This window comes from Saimiri boliviensis, chromosome 6, assembly GCF_048565385.1.
Source record: "Saimiri boliviensis isolate mSaiBol1 chromosome 6, mSaiBol1.pri, whole genome shotgun sequence".
In the NCBI taxonomy this organism is placed as follows: Eukaryota; Metazoa; Chordata; class Mammalia; order Primates; family Cebidae; genus Saimiri; species Saimiri boliviensis.
Genome location: NC_133454.1, coordinates 118844907 through 118869633, shown reverse-complemented (window position 1 = coordinate 118869633; position 24727 = coordinate 118844907). Strand labels below are relative to the sequence as shown.

Genomic DNA, 24727 nt, shown 5'->3' with positions numbered 1-24727 from the left:
GGCTGGTCTGAAACTCTTGACCTCAGGTGGTCTGCCCGCTTCAGCCTCCCAAAGTGCTGGGATTACAGGTGTGAGCCACCACACCTGGCCTACAGCTGCTTCATTGTATCTGTTCCAGAACCTTTAATATTCATGTGAAATAGATAATATTATCCTGATTTTATAGATGAGGAAACTAAGACACAGAAAGATTAAATAACTTGCTTAAGGTCTCACAGCTGGTAGAACTTTGTCTCAAACCAAGATTTGTCTTATTTCAAGGACTCATGCTCTTACCTGCTTCAAGGACACTTCTTCCTGATATTGATCAGTTCTTCCCAGAAGATGTTGCAAAAGAAAGAGTTCACAACATTTTTTTAGCAAATCAAGTGAAAGTGGTATGAGTGTAAGGTGGAGCTGTTAGAAGCCTGCATATGGCAAGCGAGAGGTGTAGCTGGGGGTGACTTAGCATGAAAGGATGTCAGAAGTGACTTTGAAAAAAAAGTAGAGTATGAAGGACCAGACTTTGCAGTATTTAGAGACATTTTCACAAAGAATCTGCATCAACTCTACAGTGTTCCAATGGCAAGGTACAGAAATGAGTTGTGAGTAACATTAACTCAAAAGTGAACTCCACTTGAAAATAATAGACTGATGCCTTTTTATGGATGGTGTGTGTGTGTGTGTGTGTGTTTAAAACAAGGTCTTGCTCTGTCACCAAGGCTAGACTGCAGTGGCAATGATCATGGCTCACTGCACCCATGAACTCCTGGGATCAAGCAATCCTTCTGCTTCAGCCTGCCCAAATGCTGAGATTACAGGTGTTAGCCACTGTGTCCACCCAGATGGTATCTTTTAGAGTGAGAAGGATACTTTGAAAGTATTGAATTATGCACATTGCAGTGAAACATATGCACAATAAAGAGTGAGTGGAGGCTGGGTGCGGTGACTCAAACTTGTAATCCCAGCACTTTGGGAGGCCGAGGCGAGCAGGTCACTTGAGGTCAGGAGTTTGAGACCAGCCTGACCAACATGGTGAAACCCTGTCTCTACTAAAACACAAAAATTCTCTGGGCATGGTGCTGCATGCCTGTAATCTCAGCTACTCAGGAGGCTGAGGCAAAAGAATCACTTGAACCGGGGAAGTGGAGGTGGCAGTGAGCTGAGATTGCGCCACTGCACTCCAGCCTGGGCGACATGGAGACTCTGTCTCAAAAAAAAAAAAAAAAAAAAAAGTGCATGAGGAAATGAATAAAGAAATACAATTTAATGTGTCTTTGCAAGGTCAGAATAAAGATAATGAGGATTTCTTAAAAAATCACCCCAAAGGGGACCCTTCTTTGGAAACAAGTTTATCAAGTGTCTTGGACAGAGCCTGCAAACTGAGGGATCCCCCCATACCCCGGGATCCCACTGAGCAAATGTCTTCTCATTCTCTACAGTAAGTTGACTTCCTAGGATGCCCCACATACCATGGTTTTCTCTTCTCCGATTTTGAAAATCCCTTACTCTTGATTGAATCCCTAAGACTTCTATTAGAAGCATTGTTCATATTCAGTGGCACATGAAGGTACAGATAATCTAGTCATTAAAACATCTTACTCAATGCCTCCAAAATTTCATTCCCAGCCAAGAGGCAAAACTGCATATACCAAACTCAAGAATTACTACCTTTAAAAGCTGTTTTTCCAAGGTAGTCATTTTCTTGAGAGCTGCTGATGTCAGCACCTTCTCAACTACCTTTAATAAACTTTGAACCTCAGTAGATGAACAAGTAAAATACAGCCATATCTCCTGAAGCCAACTGACCTTCTTCCTGTATATTTTTGCAAGCCATACTTTCCCTCTTTCTAATAGTGAAAAACTACCTCCTTTCTTTGCCTCTTAAGAGTCTTGGCTTCTACAGGAACATTTACACATTTGCAGCATTTCTCAAAATCCAGCACGAACAACTTTTCAGTTTCAGAAGTTCATATGCACTAATGCTAACTGCTGGTTTAATATTCAAGTGGGAAATTGATCCTCTTATGATGCCCAGCTGCATTTTACAAGGAGTGGTTACTGGGGAAATTATCTGTTTAATTAAAGCCTACCTCAAGGTGAATGATTTTCTTATCTTCTTTCTTCAGATGCGAAAAAGCAACCTCAAGTACTTAGAGTATTCGGACTCTTTTCTGCTTACCACGTTTTCGCCACCTGTATTAGTCTTTCAGCCACAAGCCCAATATAGGAATTAGCAAAGGGAATATTGTTAGGTATGAATGTGGAAGCTGAGTGGCCGATACAATACACTACACTACAACTCAGGAGTTCCTGTGGGAGTCATTAACATGTCGCCGAGTGCTCTCCCCTCTCTTTTGTTCTCTCTCCCTCTTTCTCATTTTTTCTCTGTTTCTTCTCATACATACATGCAGAGGCACTCAGGACGTACCCTTTCCTCTAGAGGAAGCACATGAGACAGTGCATTTTCCCCTTTGGCTCAGGAAGAAAATGTTTTGTTAAACCACACCAATGACTGTGCAGTCTTCCTCTTGACCAAAGTCACTTTGCCTGCAATCAGCTAGGAAATGAAACTTAAATAAATAAAAGAGTAACCATGAAAAGTTTAAAGCTCTGTAGCTATTGTCAGAGCAGCTCTCAGAGACTGTATAGGTTTATAGGTGTATTTTCTGTTATTTTAATTAATTAATTCATTCATTCATTGAGACAGTTTTGCTCTTGTTGCTCAGGCTGGAGTACAATGGTGCGATCTTGGCTCACTGCAACCTCTGCCTCCCAGCTTCAAGCGATTCTCCTGCCTCAGCCTCCCAAGTGGCTGGGATTACAGGCATCCACCACCACATCCAGCTAATTTTGTATTTTTGGTAGAGATGGGGTTTCACCATGTTGGCTAGGCTGGTGTCGAACTCCTGACCTCAGGTGATCCACCAGCCTCAGTCTCCCAAGTGCTAGGATTACAGGCATGAGCCACCATGCCTGGCCTAGTTTTTACCAGTTTTTATTGAGGCACAGTCTCAATCTCTGCCTCCTGGGTTCAAGAGATTCTCCTGCCTCAGCCTCCTGAGTAGCTGGAAATACAGGTGTCCACCACCACACCCATCTAATTTCTTTTGCATTTTTGGTAGAGATGGGGTCTCTACTAAAAATGTTGGCCAGGCTGGTCTCAAACTCCCAACCTCAGGTGATCTACCCACCTTTGCCTCCCAAACTGCTGGGATTACTGGCATGAGCTACTGCACCTGGCCCAAGGTGGCTCTTTAAGTTTTATAAATAACAAGTTGGACCGTTTACATAATGTTTTGAACTCAATATACATTTTCATGTTTTCTACTCAACTGGTTTTTATCTAAAAACGAAGAGTATGGGTCATATAGGAGAAGGGTGTGACAGTCCAATGGGGAACAGAAGGTGTGTTAGGCAGAGCAATAAAGGTGATATTAGTAATGACATTTATTTTTCATTGAACATTTATTCTCTGCCAGGTGTTATCTATTTCACGTATACCACTTCATTTTGTCTTTGCAACAACTTCATGAGATGAATATTATAATAAGAATCTTTATGTAGGTGAACGATGACCTTTGGAGAGAGAGGTGAAGTAACTTGCTCAAGATCACACAGCTGGTGGATGGCAGAGGTAGGATTTGTACCTGGGTCTGTATGACTCTGAAGTTACGAGCTTTAATCACCGTACTTTACTGCTTTTCCAGATAATAATACTAGCCTATACTCCCTCTTTGCAAACACTGGAAGTTTGAAAAAAATAGACCAGGTAGAGTTTTTTCTTCTTTAACTCTCCCATTCTCTCTCCAGTGAAAAGAAATGTGAATTCTCAATGGTGAGTCCACGCCAAAACTGTCCCTTGTAAGGCTGTAACTGGAAAACCAGTCCTACGATGGTAGAGATAGATTGCTTCATGTGTATGGTTCCTGAAGTTCTCCTTTTTTTTTTTTTTTTTTTTTTTTTTTTTACTCAGAGTTTTGCTCTTATTGCCCAGGCTGGAGTGCGATGGAGCGATCTCAGCTCACCACAACCTTCACCTCCCAGGTTCAAGTGATTCTCCTGCCTCAATCTTCCAAGTAGCTTGGATTACAGGCATGCACCACCACGCTTGGCTAATTTTGTATTTTCAGTAGAGGCAGGGTTTCTCCATGTTGGTCAGGCTGGTTTTGAACTCCCGATCTCAGGTAATCCACCTGCCTCGGCCTCCCAAAGTGCTGAGATTACAGGTGTGAGCCACAGTGCCCGGCCTAGAGCGTTCTTCTGCCTTTATTCAAACTCATAATGAGACTGTCTGGCATGTCTAGTTCTGCATTAAGATACATGCCTTTAGGTCATAATGAGAAATCTTCCCAAGCTTCATCAATCTTGATAGGAATCCAGGAGGATAACTATTATGTACCTATGAAGTTCTCAGTAGCTCATGAGCCCACTTTAGTTTAACTCGGCAGAGACAAATTTCTCAATATGTGATAGGCCATACATATCCACATATATGTACTCCAGAGGCATTGATCGTAAGATCCTTCTGGAACAGGATTATAGTTTGGTATAGATAGGTCCAACCATGTAATAAATTACATTAATGTAGTAGAAAAACAATGGGGTTGGGTATCTGAAGATGTCTCTGTAATTAATATGAGACCTTGAACACATCACTTTATCTCTCTAGGCTTTTTTTTCCTTATCTTCTGAAAAAAGTGTTGGAGTTAATCTCTTAACTGCCTGCCATATAGCTGTCTTTTTTTTTTTAAATTGCATTTTAGGTTTTGGGGTACATGTGAAGAACATGCAAGATTGTTGCATAGGTACACATGTGGCAGTGTGACTTGCTGCCTTCCTCCCCATCACCTATATCTGGCATTTCTCTCCATGCCATCTCCCCCAAATCCCCACCCTCCACTGTCCCTCCCATTTCCCTCCAACAGACCCCAGTGTGTAGTGCTCCCCTCCCTGTGTCCATGTGTTCTCATTGTTCACCCACCTATGAGTGAGAACATGCGGTGTTTGATTTTCTGCTTCTGTGTCAGTTTGCTGAGAATGATGGCTTCCAGGTTCATCCATGTCCCTACAAAGACATGAACTCATTGCTGTCTTGATTGATATAAGGTTACTTGGTCTTTCGAAAAATATCAGTCAGTTCACTTCTGTAACACTAGTTACTTCATGCTGCACAGAAGCCTAGATTATCAGTTATTTGCTTAAGTAGGAAAACAAATTGTTCATATTCAGTATCGTTGGTTTGTTGACAATATATCTGAGAATGTAAATGTGAATTCATGGGAAAAATAATATAAGGCATCTTTGATGATGAAGAGCTGGATTCATTTTCTATTCCCTTTCAGAAGGCACGAGCCTTCTCTTCAGTCTTCTCATGGCTGACTTCATTTCCTGGTTCCTCAGAGTGTAGATCAAAGGATTCAGCAGAGGCGAGATGACAGTGAAGGTGACAGAGATGGCCTTGTCTGTGGGGAGGGCCGTGAAGGGCCGGGTGTAGACATAGATGCAGGGCACGAAATGTAGGGTCACCACAGTGATGTGGGAGGTGCATGTGGAGATGGCTTTCCTCCTGGCCTCTCCTGCCAGAGACCTCAGCATCATTAGGATGACTGTGTAAGACACAAGCAGGAAGATAAACCACAGGGTAGTGACCAGGCCATTGTTTGAAATCATCAGGAGCTCCAGAGCAAAAGTGTCAGTGCAGGCGAGTTTGACGACCTGGGGGACATCGCAGTAGAAAGTGTCAAGAACATTGGGTCCACAGAAAGGGAGGGGCAGCAGCAGGGAGATCTGCACAATGGAGTGGACAAAGCCCCCCACCCAGGAGGCCGTGATGAGGGCAGTGCATCGCCCCCTACCCATGATGGTCACATAGTGCAGGGGCTTGGAGATGGCCATGTAGCGGTCAAACGCCATCACAGAGAGAGAAAAAATGTCTGCCCCACCAAGGAGGTGGAAGAGAAATATCTGTGTCATGCAGCCTGTATAGGATATGGTCTTTTTCTTTGACAGAAGGTCCAGCAAGACTTTAGGGGCAGTTACGGAGGAGAAGCAGATGTCAAGGATGGCTAGATTGCGGAGCAGGAAGTACATGGGAGTGTGAAGGCGAGACTCACAGGTCACAGTGATCATGATGAGGAGGTTTCCCAGCAGAGTCGTCATGTACACAAGACATAAAAAAAGAAACAAGATCAAGCTTAGGTCCTGGGATTGGGTAAGTCCCAGAAATATAAATTCTTTTACTCTGGTGCCATTTCCCAACTCCATTGAATCATGATCATGTTTTCTCTTTCTTGAAGATCTTGGAAAAAAAAGTTATTTCAGAAAGTGTTTACTCCCTCTTAATAGGTTCAAGTATTGGGTCTGAAAACTTGTGAGATATTATCGCCACATGAATTGCAATTTCAAGGTTATTCCCAATGTGTCTAAAATGACATCTTATTGTATAATCATGCATACACTTATGCAAATTACATTAAAAAATGTATAAACATGCATAAAAATGATGTTCCAGTTGTTCAAGATACTAAGAACATTATTCAAGATAAACAGAGGGTGATATTAACTATTCAGAAAGAGACTGTTGTGGCATGGGGAATATAAACATGGGATTAGTTCGTTGTGTGAGTAAGGCAGTGCTTATTTTGTGTGTCTCGAACACATTGAATTTCACAGGATTTTGGCTTTTTTTTTTTTTCCCAGAATGGATGCTCCATTTAAATGGTTCTAAGAACCTCTGTCTGCAAAATGCCCCACCCCTCATTGGATTGAATTGTACGTAAGCAGCATTTAAATCACAAACTTAGTTCCATGAAAAATTAGGAAATTTTTAAGCCATAAAATTCATCTCTATTGTTCTGTTCTTCTTTAAGGGGACTTCTTTGTTTCTTTCTTTACTTTAATTTACTTTAGGTACTGAAACCCCTGGGTGGTGAATAGCTTCTCAGCTATGGAAATAAAAATATTACTCAGAGGTTCTTTTCTCTTGTTTCAGTTTCATTCTTAAGAAAGAATTTTTGTTGAGCTACCACTGACATACAATAGACTGCACATATTTGAGTTCACACTTCGATAAGTTTTGACATAGTATATACCTGTGACACCATCTCTGTAGTTAAGAGAGTGAATACATCTATTACCCAAAAAATGTCCTTATGCCCCTTTGTAACCTGTCCCCTCTACCATTCCTTCTTCAGGCAACCACGGATCTGCTTGCTGTCCTTATACATTGTATTTTCTACAATATTCTATAAGTGAAATTCTACTGTATGTTTGTCTGCCTTCTTTCAGCCATGAAATTCATCCATTGTTTTGTGTGTACTGCTATTTTGTTCCTTTTTATTGTATGAGTATGTCACCATCTGCTTATCCATTCACTTGTAGGTGAACACTTGGGTTATTTGTGGCTTTTGAATATTAGCCATAAAACTGCTATGAACTTTCATCTTTGGGTCTCTGTGTGGACATATGTTTTCAGTTCTCTTCAGTAAGTAGCTAGGAGTGGGATGGCTGTAACTCTTAATATTCATTAATAAGAGAACAAACAACCCAATTAAGCAACAAGAACAAATAATTAAAAAAAAAATGAAGTCCCTAAAAGAAGTTAAAAAAAAAAAAAAAAAGAGAAAACAGGACAAATTATTCAAACAGACACTTCAGCAAGAAGACACAGAGATAGGAAATAAGCACAGAAAAAGCTTCAGCATCATTTATCATGGAGAAAATATAAATTAAAACAACAGTGTAATTCAAAAATGGTATCCATTAGAATCACTAAAATGAAAAAGACTGATAATCAAGAGTGGACGAAGATACAGAGAAATGGAACTCCAGTGGGAATGTAAAATGGCATAATCACTTTTGAAAACAGTTTGGCTTTTTTTTTTTTTTTGAGATGAAGTCTCTTCTTTTTTTCTTTCTTTTTCTTTTTCTTTTCTTTTCTTTCTTTCTTTCTTTTTTTTTTTTTTTTGAGACAGAGTTTTGCTCTGTAATCCAGGCTGGAGGGCAGTGGCACGATCTAGGCTCATTGCAACCTCCGCCTCCTAGGTTCAAGTGATTCTCCCACCTCAGCCTCCCAAGTAGCTGGGGTTACAGCAGGCAGCACCATTCCTGGCTAATTTTTGTATTTTAAGTAGAGGTGGGATTCACCATGTTGGGCAGGGTGGTCTTGAACTTCTGATCTCAGGTGATCCACCCGCCTTGGCCTCCCAGAGTGCCTGGATTACAGGCATGAGCCACTGCACCCGACAGGCAGTATTTTTTAAACTTTACACATATGCTTACCTTATAATTGTGCTGCTTTTGAATTTTTCTTTCTTTCTTTCTTTTTTTTTTTTTTGGTAATTCTTTGAAATGGGCCTTATTTTCCTTCTTCCTAGTTTATTTCCTTTTTCTTTCCGTAATAAAAAACAAAAGAAGGGCAAAAGTCCCATTCTTCCCATTTTTTGGGTGTGTTCTCCAATGTAAATGAAGATATTTCTCACCTCACTTTGACTTCAAGTTTTCTTTCATCTCTATGCAGTTTTGTCCAAAATCTATTTAATGGGTAAATCTAAATAACATGCTGCCAAGAAGTATTCTCCCTTCGAGGTAGATGCCTGGTGGACTCTGGCACCACACAGCCTGTTCGAAGCCCAGCTGAGTACTTACTGGCTGAGCTAACATGCACAAGTTGCTTCACCCCGTGACCTCATTCTCTGTATCAGTGATTTGGAGACAGTAGCATCTCCTTCACAAGACTTTTGTGAGGGTTAAATAAATTAATCTATGTGGAGCATCCGTACTTAGAGCATTGCCTAATCTGTAATAAGTGTAATTATATGTGTGGTACCTTAAAGACAAGTGCAGGTTAATAATTCCCACACACAACTTCTTCAATAAATATATTGCCAATATTTATGGACTTTCTTGTAGAGGACCTGCATGTTTTCCACATGTGTGTCCTCAACCACTTCGTCAGAACGTTATCTGTTTTGAAAGAATTAGGAGATACTTGCTTTCCAGTGACCCGGAGGGTGGTGACAGTGTAGGAGAGTAAAAAGGGCACTTGCTTGGTTTGGCTTCTCTGACATCTTATTAGCGACCAGAGAAATTGTTCAGTGCAAGGGCTCTGGGATCGAGAGTCATCTGGGTTTAAGTCCTGGCTTTGCCGCTGTGTGATTTGGGCAAGTACATGACCCCATTGAGCCTCTACTTCTCCATCTGTGGCATGGGGATGATAATAATACCCAGTTCACAGGCAAGTTGTGAGGGTTGAAGAATTAACATGTGCAAACTTCTCAGCATATGGGCTGGTGATCTGTCATGATTAGTGCTATGCTGGGGAACCCTAACAGTGGAGCCTCATCAGTAAATGGAATGTATTGAACTAAATGGTAGGTATCCATCCTGATTAGCTTAAAAAGAGAGGAAATGGTCACTAGGAACACCAACTCAGCATAGTTTCTAGAGATGTTGATGAAAACCAATGCAGTTATTAAAGTCTTCAAGGGGACTCCCATGTAAACACCACACTGTTTACACACAAAGAGGTGGAAGGTAGGCCATATCCCAGACCCAATGCCAGGCCTATTGGTCAGAAAGAAATAGGTCTCCTGTTCGCAAACTGCCTTTGGTCATTTAAAGGAAACATCTGCTACTTTTAATGCATCCAATTATTTAGCAACTATTGATGGAATATGGGAAGAGTTTTAGGCTATTTGAGAGAAAGGCATATAATCTAAACACAGCGTGAAAAGCATTGAAATCCAATATATGGGAGTGATAGGGACCATCTGAGGACAGATGAAGAGCTGAGTGTGAGCAGAGGATGATTTCCAACTAAGAGGCTCAGTGAAGCTGTATGGAGGAAGTGGCATTTATGTTTGGGACCTATAGGAACAGGGAGAAAGGATCTTCTGGCTTTAGGGAACTATTTAAATATATGAAGGTTGCTTGTGAGTGGGAAGTTGGGCTGGAAAGTAAGGGTGCAATCATGACAGCATGGAAAGACAGAGAAAAGAAAATCACTGCTATTGTAAAGTCTCAAAAGACAATACCCCATAATGAATGTCTCAGAAGCAGCTTCCAAAGTACGAGTTTCTCTCTGACCTCCTCTTGCCGTCCTGTGTCAGGTCTCTGGCTCTTCATTCTTCCCCAAGGTTAGCTGTAGAAACTATAATACCTCTTCCCTAAGGCAGATCGTGGAAACCAGAACCCCTTTTCTCCAAAGCCAGCCATAAAACCTAAAGATATTCCTCTAACTTCCCCATTACTCTGCCTTTCTGTGTAAGAGTTGGCCATAAATAAATTCTCAGTCTACTTTGATCATAGGTCATAAGAACTCCATTCCAGAGAGAGAGAGAGCAAGCACTACCTCATACCCAGGAGGAAGGAATTGCTGCACAGAAAGGCCAAACAGGATCTAAACAGACAGGCCTTGCTGGGTTTCTCCATTGTCCGTTAGCATTAGATCATACCATTTTTTTAAATTTTAAATTTCAATTTTTATAGAGCGCTTCATGAATTTGTGTGCCATCCTTGTAAAGGGGCCATGTTAATCTGCGCTGTATTTCCCCGATTTTAGTATGTATGTGCTGCCAAAGCAAGTGATGGTACCTTTTTTGTCCAATCGTATTTCTACATGGCTATCCATACTTTGTTGGACCTAAACATAGAAATGAACATTTTCCTCGTATCTTTGGGTCTTCATTCTGAAGCCTCCCATGTCATGTAAAACTATGATCAAATACATTTGTATTTCTTTTCTCCTGATTGTCTGCCTTTTGTCAGCTGATTTTCAGCAAACTTTCAGAGCGTGAAGGGGAAGTTTTCTCCTGTTGCCTACACTGTAAACTTCTTATGTTTGTGTTAGATCTAAAGAAGAGTAGACAGGTGTTTGTTGTCTGAGTCTTTAAACTTTTGTTAGTGTTCAAAATATTTTATGTATTACTGTATGTTTAAGTTCAGGCTAAGAATTACCTCTGTTGATTTCAGCCTGAGAAGATCCATCTATGGAAATGAAGACTGAGAAAAATCTCTTCTCTGTACCATTCAAGAGGTCTCAGAGGGTAAAAGCTGCCTTTCCCCCAATTCCAAACTGACCTCAATTCTGTTTCTCATTTCACAATGTACTCTTTGTTAGTATTTCTAACTTATGCTGTTACTAAAGGAAGGTTCTCCCTAAAATGCCAGAATGCAGCATCTTGTACACATATTACATTATTTATATTCACAGTGTGCTTGTGAATCTTAATAATTACACCTAGATTTCAATTTTTCTTATTCTTATTTTCTCACTCTATGCATAAACATCCAGACACTGGCCTGCACATGTACACACACACACACACACACACACACACACACACACATACTCTTTGATTTTTTACCTAAAATCTGCAACCTTCTTCCAAGAACTCCAACATTTTAAATAATGTTCACATGAACCTTGGGAATCATACCACTTCAGAAAACTCTGCTCAACACCCTTCTGAAGACCAGTTATTTCAATGGTGTCTCTTCTATCTTAATGTGGAGAGGACTTGGGAATAATATTTTCTTGGCTCTTTCACACTGATTCACAGTGTCCCGTCATATTTACCAGTTCCTTAATCCCAGAACTAGTGTGAGAATTATCAGAGGGATTTTAGTTGGATGTGGTTGTGGAAAAATTCTGCTGATGGTGAGGTTGTTTCAGGGGGAATAATTAAGAAGTCACTCAGACACATATGCTTAGGAACATGCATTTTGCCTAGAGCCTAAAATTTTCCAGAGGCAACTGAAAAGTGAATCTCCTTATCTTCTGGCTCCAAAAGGAAGAAAGGTTATGTTGAAATATGTCAAGCTGTATTCCTAAGAAAACTCCAAAAGTGCTGTTTTTGGTAATCAGAGGGCACCCTTCCCATGAGTGTACATGGTGCAGAGAAACTTGGAGCTGACAAGGAGATTGGATTCGCTGTCTGGTCTTCCATCCTACTATTTCCAAGTCTAACGACTTACACAAAGGGAACTGGAAATGGAACCTCTAGTAACTGACAGCACAGGGGCATGAAAGTTTGGGAGATGGCTCATTCTTTCTCCAGATCTCACCACTTACTTTATTGACTGGGATCCCCAGTTTGGGAAAAGGTTGAAGCAGGCACAGGATAGAGCAGCATGGTTGGCTGTCTATACTAAAAAATAAAATAAAGTCAAATGAAATGAGACACTAAGATGACCACACAGTGAGAAATGTGATTCTATTCAATAGCTAGCCACATTGTTTGACCATCTTTAAAATCTACAGCCTTAAGCTTCTAGAAATGGAATATTGGCCATACTGGCTCCCATTGTGTCCCTTGTTTTTGATGACCTTGACAGTACTGAAGAGTCCTTGTCAGGTGGTTTATACAACAGGAGGCCGCAACCACCAGGCCATGATCTGTTACCAGCTTTTGCCCTGTTAGAAACCAGGCCACACAGCAGGAGGTGAGTGGCAGGTGAACCAGTGAGAGAAGCTTTATCTGTATTTACAGCGACTCCTCATTGCTAGCATTACTGCCTGAGCTCCACCTCCTGTCAGATCAGCAGGGGCATTAGGTTCTTACAGGAGTGGGAACACTACTGTGAACTGTGCATATGAGGGATCTAGGTTGCATGTTCCTTCCAAGACTCTAATGCCTGATGATCTGTCACCGTCTCCCATCTCCCTCAGATGGGACCATCTAGTTGCAAAAAAAAAAACAAGTTCAGGGCTCCCACTGATTCTACATTATGGTGAGTTGTATAATTATTTCATTATATATTACATGTAATAATAATAGAGATAAAGTGCATGGTAAATGTAATGCACTGAATCATCCCAAAACCATCTCCGCCACCTTTGTCTGTGGAAAAATTCTCCTCTGCGAAACCAGCCCATGGTGCCAAAAAGGTTGAGAACTGCTGTTACACAATGTCCTTCAATTTGGCCTATTCTGGTGATTTTCTCGTGGTTAGAAATGGGTTGCAGATGTCTGGGAGAAAGACCACAGAGGCCAAATGCCACTCTCATCACATCATATCAAATGGTATGTGTTAGTCTATTTTTGTGCTCCTGATAAACACATACCCGAGACAGGGTACTTATAAAGGAAAGAAGTTTAATTGATTCAGAGTTCCACATGGCCGGGAAAACCTCACAATCATGGTGAAAGGCAAGGGGGACCAAGTCACATCTTACATGGTGGCAGGGAAGAGGGAATGAGAACCAAGCAAAAGGGGAAACCCCTTATAAAACCGTAAGATCTCATGAGACTTATTCACTACCATGAGAACAGCAAGGGGGAAACTGCCCCCATGATTCAAATGTCTCCCATCGGATCCCTCCCACAACACATGGGAATTATGGGAGCTATAATTCAAGATGAGATTTGTGTGAGGACATAGTCAAACCATATCAGGATACATACTATTAACATGATTGATCACTGATGACATTATTTATAACTCATACTTAGAGAGTTGGGGCCGGGTGTGGTGGCTTGTGCCTGTAATCCCAGCAATTTGGGAGGCCAAGTCAGGAGGACTGCTTGAGCCCAGGAGTTTAGTCTTAAACTAGTGAAAGACTAAAGTTTAAGACTAGTCTTAAAACATGGTGAAACCCTGTCTCTACTAAAAATACAATTAGTTGGGCATGATGGCACCTGCCAATAGCCCCAGCTACTTGTGGGTCTGAGGTGGGAGGATTGCCTGAGCCTACGAGGTTGAGGCTACAGTAAGCCAAGATGCAGCAATGCCCTCCAGCGTGGGCAAGAGAGTGAGATTGTGTCTCAATTAAAAACAAAACAAAACAAAAGAACTGGGAGTTATGCTCCACATCCTTGAGGGTGGAGAATCTACATACATTATTTGGAATTATTCTGCATGAGAAAGACTTGTCTATTATCTGCCATCTTTTTACGTTATAATGGCCTGCTAATCAGAATGTTTTAAAGTTATGTGTTTCTTATTAGTAGACTAAAAAATAATTAGAAATCAATTAGTGAGTAGAGTGTATTTGCGGGGCATGTGTTTTCAAAAATGGTGCATGCAAACTTATTGGTTGTCAAGAACTGTGAACTGTTAAATACAAGAATAAGTAAGATGTAGTTCCAGCCATTAGGAAACTTATAGTCTAGGCACTTAATAGTAATATTAGCTAATATTCTGTTGACTTCAAGAGAGTCTTATGTTACTAAAGAGGATGCTGTCCTATTTCTTATTGCAATATTGCTGTGCCCTGGATCAATTTCCTAGCTCTTGGTTGTTTTCTGTCAGATTTCTTAAAATTGCAGCCTAGAATTTCACTTAGTTAACGTCTCCTTGTCACTACTTTACACTAATCAGATTTTTTTGCTTGATATTTATTTGAAAATATGTTAAATTTGCTATTAGGAAACAGATTTGAAACAACATGTTAAAACAAATCTCAAAGAATATAATTAATGCTTTTGATTGTGGTAAAAACAGTTAACACTAGATCTATTCTTTTAACAATTTTTAAGTGTACAGTAGTGGATTGTTAACTATAGGTGGAATGTTGTACAGCAATTTTCTAGGACTTATATATCTTGTATAAGTGAAACTTTATACCTATTGACCAACAACTCCCCGTTCCCTCTCCCATCAGCCCCTGGCAACTACCATTCTACTTTCAGTTTCAACGAATTTGACTATTTTAGAAGTGGAACCATGTGGTATTTTGAGAATGAATAGGATTAAAATACGCTATTGTAATAATTTTGTTTTTTGTTTATTTTAAGAAAATATTTTTATCTCATCTTGTTACTTACACTGCTATGGAGGTCAAAAGGTTCTGATTTTTCTAGATATAAGAAGTGCAAGGACCATCAACTGGTTCTTATTTTGTTTTAGCTGATGCTGTAGTATTAATACTACTATTATTATCAGTTAGTTTTCTACCCTGTGCAGGAACACATTTTGATGAGAACCTCCAATGGTTTTGTAAATCTGAAAGGTGATTAGCTTTTTCACAAAAGGAAGAATTTTCCTGCTGAGAGAGTCAGTGGGACGTAGTGAAGAGGGCTCTGGATTGGGGAGATTGGAGCATTGCTTTCATCTGGTCCTTATTCTGCCAACAACTAGCTGAATGATTGGGGCTCTGACTCTTCAGCTCTGGACTCTGTCAGATGGATTCGGTGTGGACATCATCAGTTTGAGCCAGCAGGGAAGAGGAGGGATCTGAGCTAAGGAGGAGATTCATTTAAGAGGTTACAAGGCTGACCCTGGGGTCTTAATGTTGATGGCCCACTTCAGGCTCTGTCGAAAGGCAGAAACCAACTGGGAATCTACTTTTTTCTCCTGTCCTGTTCCTCCTCCTTTCCTGTCTCCACCAGCAGTAGGTCCATTTGTAGGTGGTTGGGAGAAAACCAGTTGGAGGGTCATCATCCCCCTCTATTTTTTCATACCCCAAAAGTTAAAATGTTTTCTGAACGGTTCTCTTATTTATTCTTATGAAGAAGAGTTTTTTATTTCTTCCTTACAGATAAAGAAATGATGTTCAGAAAGGCGAGTTCATTCTCCCAAACTCACCACAGAATTAAGTGATGGAACCTCACTTCAAATGTGATTTATTTTTTATTTTTTATTGCATTTTAGGTTTTGGGGTACATGTGATGAACATGCAAAATTGTTGCATAGGTACACACTTGGCAGTGTGATTTACTGCCTTCCATCCCCTCACCTGTATCTGTCATTTCTCCCCATGCTATCTATTACCACCTCCCCATCCCCCGTCCCTCCCCCATTTCCCCCCAACGGACCCCAGTGTGTAGTGCTCCCCTCCCTGTGTCCATGTGTTCTCATTGTTCAACACCCACCTATGAGTGAGAATATGCGGTGTTTGATTTTCTGCTCTTGTGTCAGTTTGCTGAGAATGATGGTTTCCAGGTTCATCCATGTCCCTACAAAGGACGTGAACTCATTGTTTTTGGTGGCTGTGTAATATTCCATGGTGTATATGTACCACATTTTCCCTATCCAGTCTATCATCGTTGGGCATTTGGGTTGGTTCCAGGTCTTTGCTATTGTAAACAGTGCTGCAATGAACATTCGTGTGCATGTGTCCTTATAGTAGAATGATTTATAATCCTTTGGATATATACCCAGTAATGGGATTGCTGGGTCAAATGGGATTTCTATTTTTAGGTCCTTGAGAAATCGCCACACTGTCTTCCACAATGGTTGAATTAATTTACATTCCCACCAACAGTGTAAGTGTTCCTATTTCTCCACATCATCTCCAGCATCTGTTGTTTCCAGATTTTTTAATGATCGCCATTCTAACCGGTGTGAGATGGTATCTCAATGTATTTTGATTTGCATTTCTCTAATGACCAGTGATGATGAGCATTTTTTCATATGTTTGTTGGCCTCCTGTATGTCTTCTTTTGTAAAGTGTCTGTTCATATCCTTCGCCCATTTTTGAATGGGCTTGTTTGTTTTCTTGTAGATCTGTTTTAGTTCTTTGTAAATTCTGGATATCAGCCCCTTGTCAGATGGGTAGACTGTAAAAATTTTTTCCCATTCTGTTGGTTGCCGATTCACTCTACTGACTGTTTCTTTTGCTGTGCAGAAGCTGTGGAGTTTGATTAGGTCCCATTTGTCTATTTTGGCTTTTGTTGCCATTGCTTTTGGCGTTTTGGTCATGAAGTCCTTGCCTACACCTATGTCCTGAATGGTTTTGCCTAGATTTTTTTCTAGGGTTTTTATGGTGTTAGGTCTGATGTTTAAGTCTTTAATCCATCTGGAGTTAATTTTGGTGTAAGGTGTCAGGAAGGGGTCCTGTTTCTGCTTTCTACACATGGCTAGCCAGTTTTCCCAACACCATTTATTAAACAGGGAATCCTTTCCCCATTGCTTGTTTTCGTCAGGTTTGTCGAAGATTAGATGGTTGTGGGTATGTTGTATTTCCTCTGAGGCCTGTATTCTGTTCCATTGGTCTATATCTCTGTTTTGGTACCAGTACCATGCTGTTTTGATTACTGTAGCCTTGTAGTATAGTTTGAAGTCCAGTATGTGATGCCTCCTGCTTTGTTCTTTTTGCTTAGAATTGACTTGGCTATGCGGGCTCTCTTTTGGTTCCATATGAAGTTCTTTGTAGATTCTGGATATTAGCCCTTTGTCAGATGAGTAGGTTGCAGAAATTTTTTTCCCATACTGTTGGCTAGCAGTTCACTCTAGTGATACTTTCTTTTGCTGTGCAGAAGTTCTTAAATTTAATTAGATCTCCTGTATTGGGTGCATATATATTAAGGTGTTTTTTTCCAGTTCTGTGAAGAAGGTCATTGGTAGCTTGATGGGAATAGCATTGAATCTGTAAATTACTTTGGGCAGTATGACCATTTTCACGATGTTGATTCTTCCTAAAAAAAGGATATTAAGGTGAGGGGCATATGTTTTTGGAATATCAACAAGGCCAGTGTTTAACAGGTTATGTCAAAAGGTAACAGGAAGTTAAGGTAACTTAAAACCTCTGTTGTAAATAAAAGTGTGGAGAAATAGAGCGTCTGGGTTGATTGGTTGCGTTTTGCCCTGTGAAAGCAGCCAACAACCATCCCTAGCCCACTTGAAACACTGTAACCATGTGAGAGTGCATTCATTCATCAGTTGTTGAGTCAGGGTCTGCAGGTCAGACTTCCACGGGTGGTAAGAAACACATCTCACATACATACATATATACATATCTATAAATATTAATATATCTGTCATCATATATCTGTCCTTATATTAAACTAAATATTATTTCATTTTGTTTTTGTTTTTGTTTTGATACTAGGTCTTGCTCTGTCACCCAGGCTGGAGTGCAGTGGCAGGAACACAGCTCTTTGTAGCCTTGACCCCCTGGGCTGGGACCACTGGTGTGTGCTGCTACCCCTTGCTAATATTTAAAAAACGTTTTGTAAAGACAGTGTCTTACATATTGTCCAGGCTGGTCTTGAACTCCTGGTCCCAAGTAGTCCTTCCCCCTTCCTTCCCAACGTGCTGGGATTACAGATGTGAGCTACTGCAGCTTTTAAACTGACGTCTCCAACACTAATCCATTATCACATGGTTCGTGTTTACCTTCTCACCTTGGTTGCTTGAAATCTTTACTGTAGTTTTGAATATAGTTGTGCTTACAGCTACCATTTTGATTTTTTTCTTTCTTTCTTTCTTTTTTTTTTTGAGGTGGAATCTCACTTTTCACCCAGGCTGGAGTCCAGTGGTACAATTGCAGCTCACTGCAACCTCTGCCTCCCAGGTTCAAGCAATTCTCCTGCTTCAGCCTCCAAAGTAGCTGAGATTATAGATGCATTCCACCATGCCCAGCTAATTTTTTTATTTTCAGTGGATACAGTGTTTCATTATGTTGGCCAAGCTGGTCTCAAACTCCTGAGTTTTAGTGATCCACTCACCTTGGCCTCCCAAAGTGTTGGGATTACAGGTGTGAGCCACCACATCTGGCTCATTTTGCTTTTATTAAAAAATTTTCCCCATCTATTCTTTGCTTCCTTTTCTTATTTTTCTGCCTTCTTTTGGAATAATGTGATATTTTTAGTGTTTTATTTTATTTTGTTTATTGGCTTATTATCTGTACCTTGCAGTTTTATTCTTTAGTGATTACTCTAGGACTTACAATATGCATCTTTAACTCACATCAGATGGCCTTCAGATGAAATCACATCATGTTAAATATGAACCTTACAACAGTATATTTACTTTCCCATTCTTTTCTTTCTTTTTTTTTTGCCTCACATTGCAGTTTTATATTTAAATTTTTTTGTGATAAACTCTTTTGATAAACAACTGATGTGGTTTCTGTTGTCTTTACTTGACCCTGATTGGTAAAATATTTGTTAACAGAAGTGGTAGCCAAAAGCAGACCCTCAAAGATGAGATTCTGAGATAACTTGGAATGTCCTTGTTGGTGAACATCATGCTCAATTCTCTATCTATGGGAAATAAGATTCTGGCACTCTATGGCATAAAAAAGCATTATAACTAACCAAATTGTCACATGTTATTGAAATTGACAATTTTCTTAGTGAAACAGGTGCCTTGGATCATGAGGTGACTCCTGTAGCACTACAGGGACTGTGGAAGAAGGGTGGCTACTCCTAACTACATTAAGTAAGTTACACTTAAGAAATGACAAGTGGTTTATATGCTCAACTAGAGGTGAAGTCTGAGAACCAGAGAGCTTTTAAAATTTATTTTATTTATTTACATATTTTTATCTTTAAGAGTCTCACTTTGTCACCAAGGCTGGAGTGCAGTGGCACAATCTCTGCTTACTGCAGCTTCTGCCTCCTGGTCTCAAGTGATTCTTGTGCCTCAGCTTCCTGAGTAGCTGGGATTACAGGTGTGTGCCACCATGACTTGGCAAATTTTTGTATTTTTAGTAGAGCCAAGGTTTTTACCATGTTGTCCAGGCTGGTCTTGAATGCTTGACCTCAAGTGATCCACCTGCTTTGTCCTTCCAAAGTGCTGCAATTATAGGTGTGAGCCACCATGCCTAGCCCCATAGAGTTTTTATGCAAGTCTTCAGCTACTTATGTATTTCTTATTGCCATAGGGCTGACCTCATAGAAGTCAAATACATAATTGTTCAATGTCCTGAAGTACATCAGAAATTGAATTCAAAGTTTTTCTGTGTCTCTCTTGTGAAAAGTAGAACACTGATTGGAGTGGGTATATAAGGTAGCGCTTAAATGGATTGCTTCCATTTCACCATAACATATAATTTGTTGTAATATTTATATTGACTTTTTATTAGGTTAAGAAAGAATGCTTATTTTCTTCATTTATTTGTGAGTTTTGGCCATAAATTGGTGTTGAATATTATCAAATGCTTTTCTATATTTACTGAGATAATCACATTTTTTTTAATCTTAATATGTTAGCAGATTCTTCTTGCTTGTGAACATGAGAGGCAGAGACAATTGTATTTAGTTCATGTATGCTGCCACTATTGGTTGAGGAAAGACTCTACCTTTACATAATGATGTATCACCTTTTGTCCCTATTTTCTACTCTCTTTCTCTGAAACTCAGAAACCCTTAAGGGAACTTCGTAATGAAAGATTAAATTTCCAACCACCACAATTGAATGGAAGCTTGAAACAGAAATAAAGTTATAGAAAATTTTAAAATGTTGTGTTTCTTGCATGTCTCGGTTGTGGAGCAAGATTGGTACCAGATACAGAAAGAATTCCAGTTTCAATATGAACTCCTGATACCTATAAAAATATTAAGTGAACAGCTAAAAACATAATCGCAGAATTGTGTAAAATAACCATTTTCACTTTCTTCCAAGCTTTATGCACGTATGTGCATAGCTTAAAGTAGCTTTGTGTGTTTTTGTCATTTGTAGAAATTCACTGTCTACAGAGTATATCAAGTAAGTGACAATATTCAATCATTGAGCTATTTATTCAGCAACATATTGTTGAAGTCTTACTATGTTTCAGCTTCTGTGACAGCAAATAAAACATAATCCCTATTCCTGGGGAAGTCACTGCCCAGCGTGAGAGAGAGACAAGAACATAGGAAATTTCAAAATAGAGTCCTGAGTGCAATGCTAACCCTAAGCACAGAGTGCCAAGGAAAGGCAGTAGGGTGGCCAGTGAGCTGGGGGTTCAAGGAAGGGCAAGGTACCTTGCCCATCATAATGATAATTTACCATATACCTTATGAAAATTATACAGAAAGTCAGTCTCCAAACTCTGCTATGTTTGAGATACACCCCACATCTTCCTTTACTGTAATAGGAGCAGAAAGGTAATGATAATGTCTGTATGCACTTGGCTTAATTTTTCTTTAAGAATTGGACTGCATTCATTCCCCTCACCTGAAGGCAGCAAACCACACTGCCATGTGTGTACCTATGCAACAATCTTGCATATTCTTCACATGTACCCCAAAACCTAAAATGCAATAAAAAAAAAAAAAGAATTGGGCTGCAAAATCATACATACATTTGGTAACAATTTTCCCTCTTTTCTCTGAATCATAAAAGCTCTGTTTAAATTATTAATATTTATGTCAACTAAATGCAGATAAGAAGCTTTACCATATATAATATACATTTGCTAGGTATATACATACTGTAATTTTATGTGTTAAGAAAATAAAACAAATACTTAGCAATCGCTAAATAAACATATCCAACTCAGTAGACAACATCTTCAGAACTTGGAGTCCATGGAAGAAAAATCACAAAACAAAATTTTGGTGGTGAAGAGGAGGAAGCTCTGTTTTATTTTCTTTTTTTCTTTTCTTTTCTTTTCTTTTTTTTTTTTGAGATGGAGTTTTGCTCTTGTTACCCAGGCTGGAGTGCAATGGCGCGATCTCGGCTCACCGCAACCTCCGCCTCCTGGGTTCAAGCAATTCTCCTGCCTCAGCCTCCTGAGTAGCTGGGATTACAGGCACGCGCCACCATGCCCAGCTAATGTTTTGTATTTTTAGTAGAGACGGGGTTTCACCATGTTGACCAGGATGGTCTCGATCTCTTGACCGCGTGATCCACCGCCTCAGCCTCCCAAAGTGCTGGGATTACAGGCTTGAGCCACCGCGCCCAGCATGGTTTATTTTCAATTAGAGGGTGTGACTCACTTCCTGACCAGAAGCTTATCAGTTACTTACTAAGATAAATAGAAAAATTATTACTAAGTGTAGTTGATTTATTGACAGTATGTTTAAACATATGAATATGACTTTATGAGAAAAATAAGGTAAGATAACCTTGGTGATGAAGAGCTGAGGATTTTCTTTTTTTATTTTCTATCAGAAGGCACAAGTCTTTCCTTCAGTCTCCTCATGGCTGATTTCATTTCATGGTTCCTCAGAGTGTAGATCAAGGGGTTGAGCAGAGGGGAGATGACAGTGAAGGTGACAGAGATGGCCTTATCTGTGGGGAGGGCAGTGAAGGGCCGGGCATAGACATAGATGCAGGGCACGAAATGCAGGGTCACCACAGTGATGTGGGAGGTGCAGGTGGAGATGGCTTTCCGCCTGCCCTCCCCTGCTTGAGACTTAAGTAATGATAATATGACCATGTAGGACACCAAGAGCAGGAAAAACCACAGTGTGGTGAGCAGTCCATTGTTGGAAATCATTAGTAGTTCAAGTATGAAAACGTCTGTACTGGCGAGTTTGAGGAGCTGGGGGACATCGCAGTAGAAAGTGTCGAGAACATTGGGTCCACAGAAAGGGAGAGGGAGCAACAGGGAGATCTGCACGACGGAGTGGACAAAGCCCCCCACCCAGGCAGCCACTGTTAGCCCAATGCAACGGTCTCTACTCATGATGGTCACATAGTGCAGGGGCTTGGTGATGGCCACATAACGATCCAATGCCATCACAGACAGGGAAAATACATCTACCCCTCCAATAAGATGGAAGAGAAACATCTGAGTGAAGCAACCATTGAAGGAGATGGTCTTTGTCTCAGATAGAAGGTCCACCAGAACCTGATGGAGGAGAAGCAGATATCAGCAACAGATAAATTATGGAGCAAAAAATACATGGGCGTGTGAAGGCGAGATTCACAGGTGACAGTGACCATGATGAGGAGGTTTCCCAGCAGAGTCGTCACATACACCAAGAGTAGAAAAAGAAATAGGACCAAGTTTGCTTCCTGATTCTGGGTTAGGCCAAAGAAAATAAATTCTTTTACTCTGGTGCAGTTTTTCATCTCCATTCAATCATCCTCTTTTTTTCTCTTTTGTTTGAAGCCATGTCATATGAAAGCACTGAGATATTTATTTTGTTGTCTTCCTAAGCATAAAAAATGCAGTGCAGTAATTCCCCATGTGGTTGTAGTTTTGGCAATTTGTTGCATTGTTCACGTTTTTCAAATTACAGTTAGTTTGGTGATAAAATCAAATTATCACATGTAGAGTCATTCAATAAGTCTTCTCCTATAGAACTATTTTGGGAAAGAAAATATGTTAAGTAGTGACGTAGTGCATTAAAAAATCAATTACCCGAGTTTAATTTGATGTTTTTGGTACAAAACTCCCAATGTAATAAATCTTTTTTTCTCTTTATTCTGCTTTAAGGACATCTTTTCATCTTTTCTTGCCACTTATACTGCTTTGGAGGTTAAAAAGTTCTGGCTTTGCCAAAAGACATAAGTGAAAGTATCATCATCCAGGTTTTTGTTTATGTTGTGGCTACTCCTGGTTCATGGTCACTATTATTATTATCAGTTTTAATTTTTTTGCCCTGCACAGGAATACATTTTGCTAGAAACCAACAGAAGTTTTGAAAATCAGAAAGGTGATTTTTTTTTTCCCCAAAGGAAGAATTTCCTTGCTGAGAGAGGAAGTGGGATGTAGTGAAGAGAACTCTGGATTGAGAAGACTGGAGCATTGGTTCCACCTGGTTTTGATTCTGCCATCAACTAGCTGAATACTGTGGCTCTGACTCCTCAACTCTGCCTTGTGTTAGATAGATCCTGCATAGGTAATATTAGTTTGAGTCAGCAGAGAGGCAGGAATCTGATTCAAGGGAAAGATTCACTTGAGAGAATACAAGATTGAGTGAGGCAACATAGGGAGACTCTATCACTACAAAAAAAAAAAAAAAAAAAAAAATAGCCATGCCTGGTGGCACACACCTGTGGTCCCAGCTACTTAGGAAGCTGAAGTGGCAGGATCCCTTGAGCCCCAGAAGTCCAGGCTGCAGTGAGCTGTGATTGCATCTCGTACTCCAGCCTGGGCGACAGAGTGAGACCCTGTCTAAGAAAACAAAAAAGCATACTGAGTGAGGGATAGACCCTGGGATCTGAATGTTGATGCTGAATTTCAGGCTCTGTTAAAAGGTCTGACCTCCTGTCCTGTTTTTCTACCCCCTTTCCTGTCTTTGCTGACAGTAGATCCAACTGCATGTGGTTGGGAAAAAACCACCCAGAGAGCCTTGATGTCCCTGCAATCCCCATACCCCAAGAGATAAACTGTTTTGTGAATTATTCTCTTATGTATCCCTGTAAAGAAGGTTTCTTTAAAAATTTCCCCGTACAGATAAAGAAATGATCTTCAGAAAGGTGGGCTCATTTTCTCAAACTCACAGCAGTAGTAAGGGGTGGAACCGGACTTCAGATGTGATTCTGTTTACCTCCAAAGCTTACAACATTGCATGTGTTACAACGTATGATCATTGTTTAAGAATTCAGTTGATCAGTTATTTCTTTCTATTTACTTTAGTGTAAAGGCGGAAGAAAAACAACCTCAGATGCACTGCTCACTTAAAATTATAAAATTTTCAGGTAAGTTTGGATCGGTATAGGTTCCGCCCAGTGTTCCACATCTCTGCAGCACTTTCAATAAGATTGTGCTGCAGAAATTGATGTTATTAACATGGAACCTGACTTCTTTTTTTTTTTTTTTTTAGAAAGAGAAAAAGAATAATAAGAAAAAGAATAAAGAAGAGGAAGAAAGAGAAAGAGGAAGAGGGAGAGAGAATAGAGGTATTGCTTTGTTGCCCGGGCTAGAATGCAGTCTAAATATGGGTATGCCTATAATTATCCTTAATAATGGAGACATGAAAGAAAATGAGGGAAGAGAGTAACAAACAAGGAGCCAACCAACATTTCGTTTAAACTTCTAAGTTGATATGATGTGGTACTGATAAGAGTGTATATTTTGTGTAAAGTGGAGAGTTCTATAAATGTTAATTACGTTTACTTGTTCCAGATCTGAGTTCAAGTCCTGGATATCGTTGTTAATTTTCTGTCTCATTGATCTGTCTAATATTAATGTTGAAGT

General features: G+C 40.1%; 2 protein-coding genes and 1 non-coding gene across 3 annotated transcripts; all 3 read right to left on the bottom strand.

Annotated features, from left to right (window-relative positions):
• Window positions 1-5310: 5310 nt before the first annotated feature.
• Window positions 5311-6246, bottom strand: LOC101037838 (olfactory receptor 4D11). Its single transcript, XM_003920170.1, has one exon. It carries the CDS (start codon window positions 6244-6246, stop codon window positions 5311-5313), a length of 936 nt encoding a protein of 311 aa, XP_003920219.1.
• A 4214-nt stretch (window positions 6247-10460) lies between these two features.
• LOC120364788 (U6 spliceosomal RNA) lies at window positions 10461-10565 on the bottom strand. The gene has a single exon (XR_005579928.1). It is a non-coding gene; the product is annotated as a U6 spliceosomal RNA (small nuclear RNA).
• An 11168-nt stretch (window positions 10566-21733) lies between these two features.
• LOC101037520 (olfactory receptor 4D10) lies at window positions 21734-22659 on the bottom strand. The gene is given in 2 exon segments (XM_010335040.1): window positions 21734-22431; window positions 22434-22659. Coding segments are annotated over 2 exon segments (924 nt in total).
• Between the last annotated feature and the right edge of the window lie 2068 nt (window positions 22660-24727).

Coding starts and splice junctions, on each gene's coding strand:
- LOC101037838 (XM_003920170.1), bottom strand. CDS start 6,246: ATGGAGTTGGGAAATGGCACCAGAGTAAAAGAATTTATATTTCTGGGA.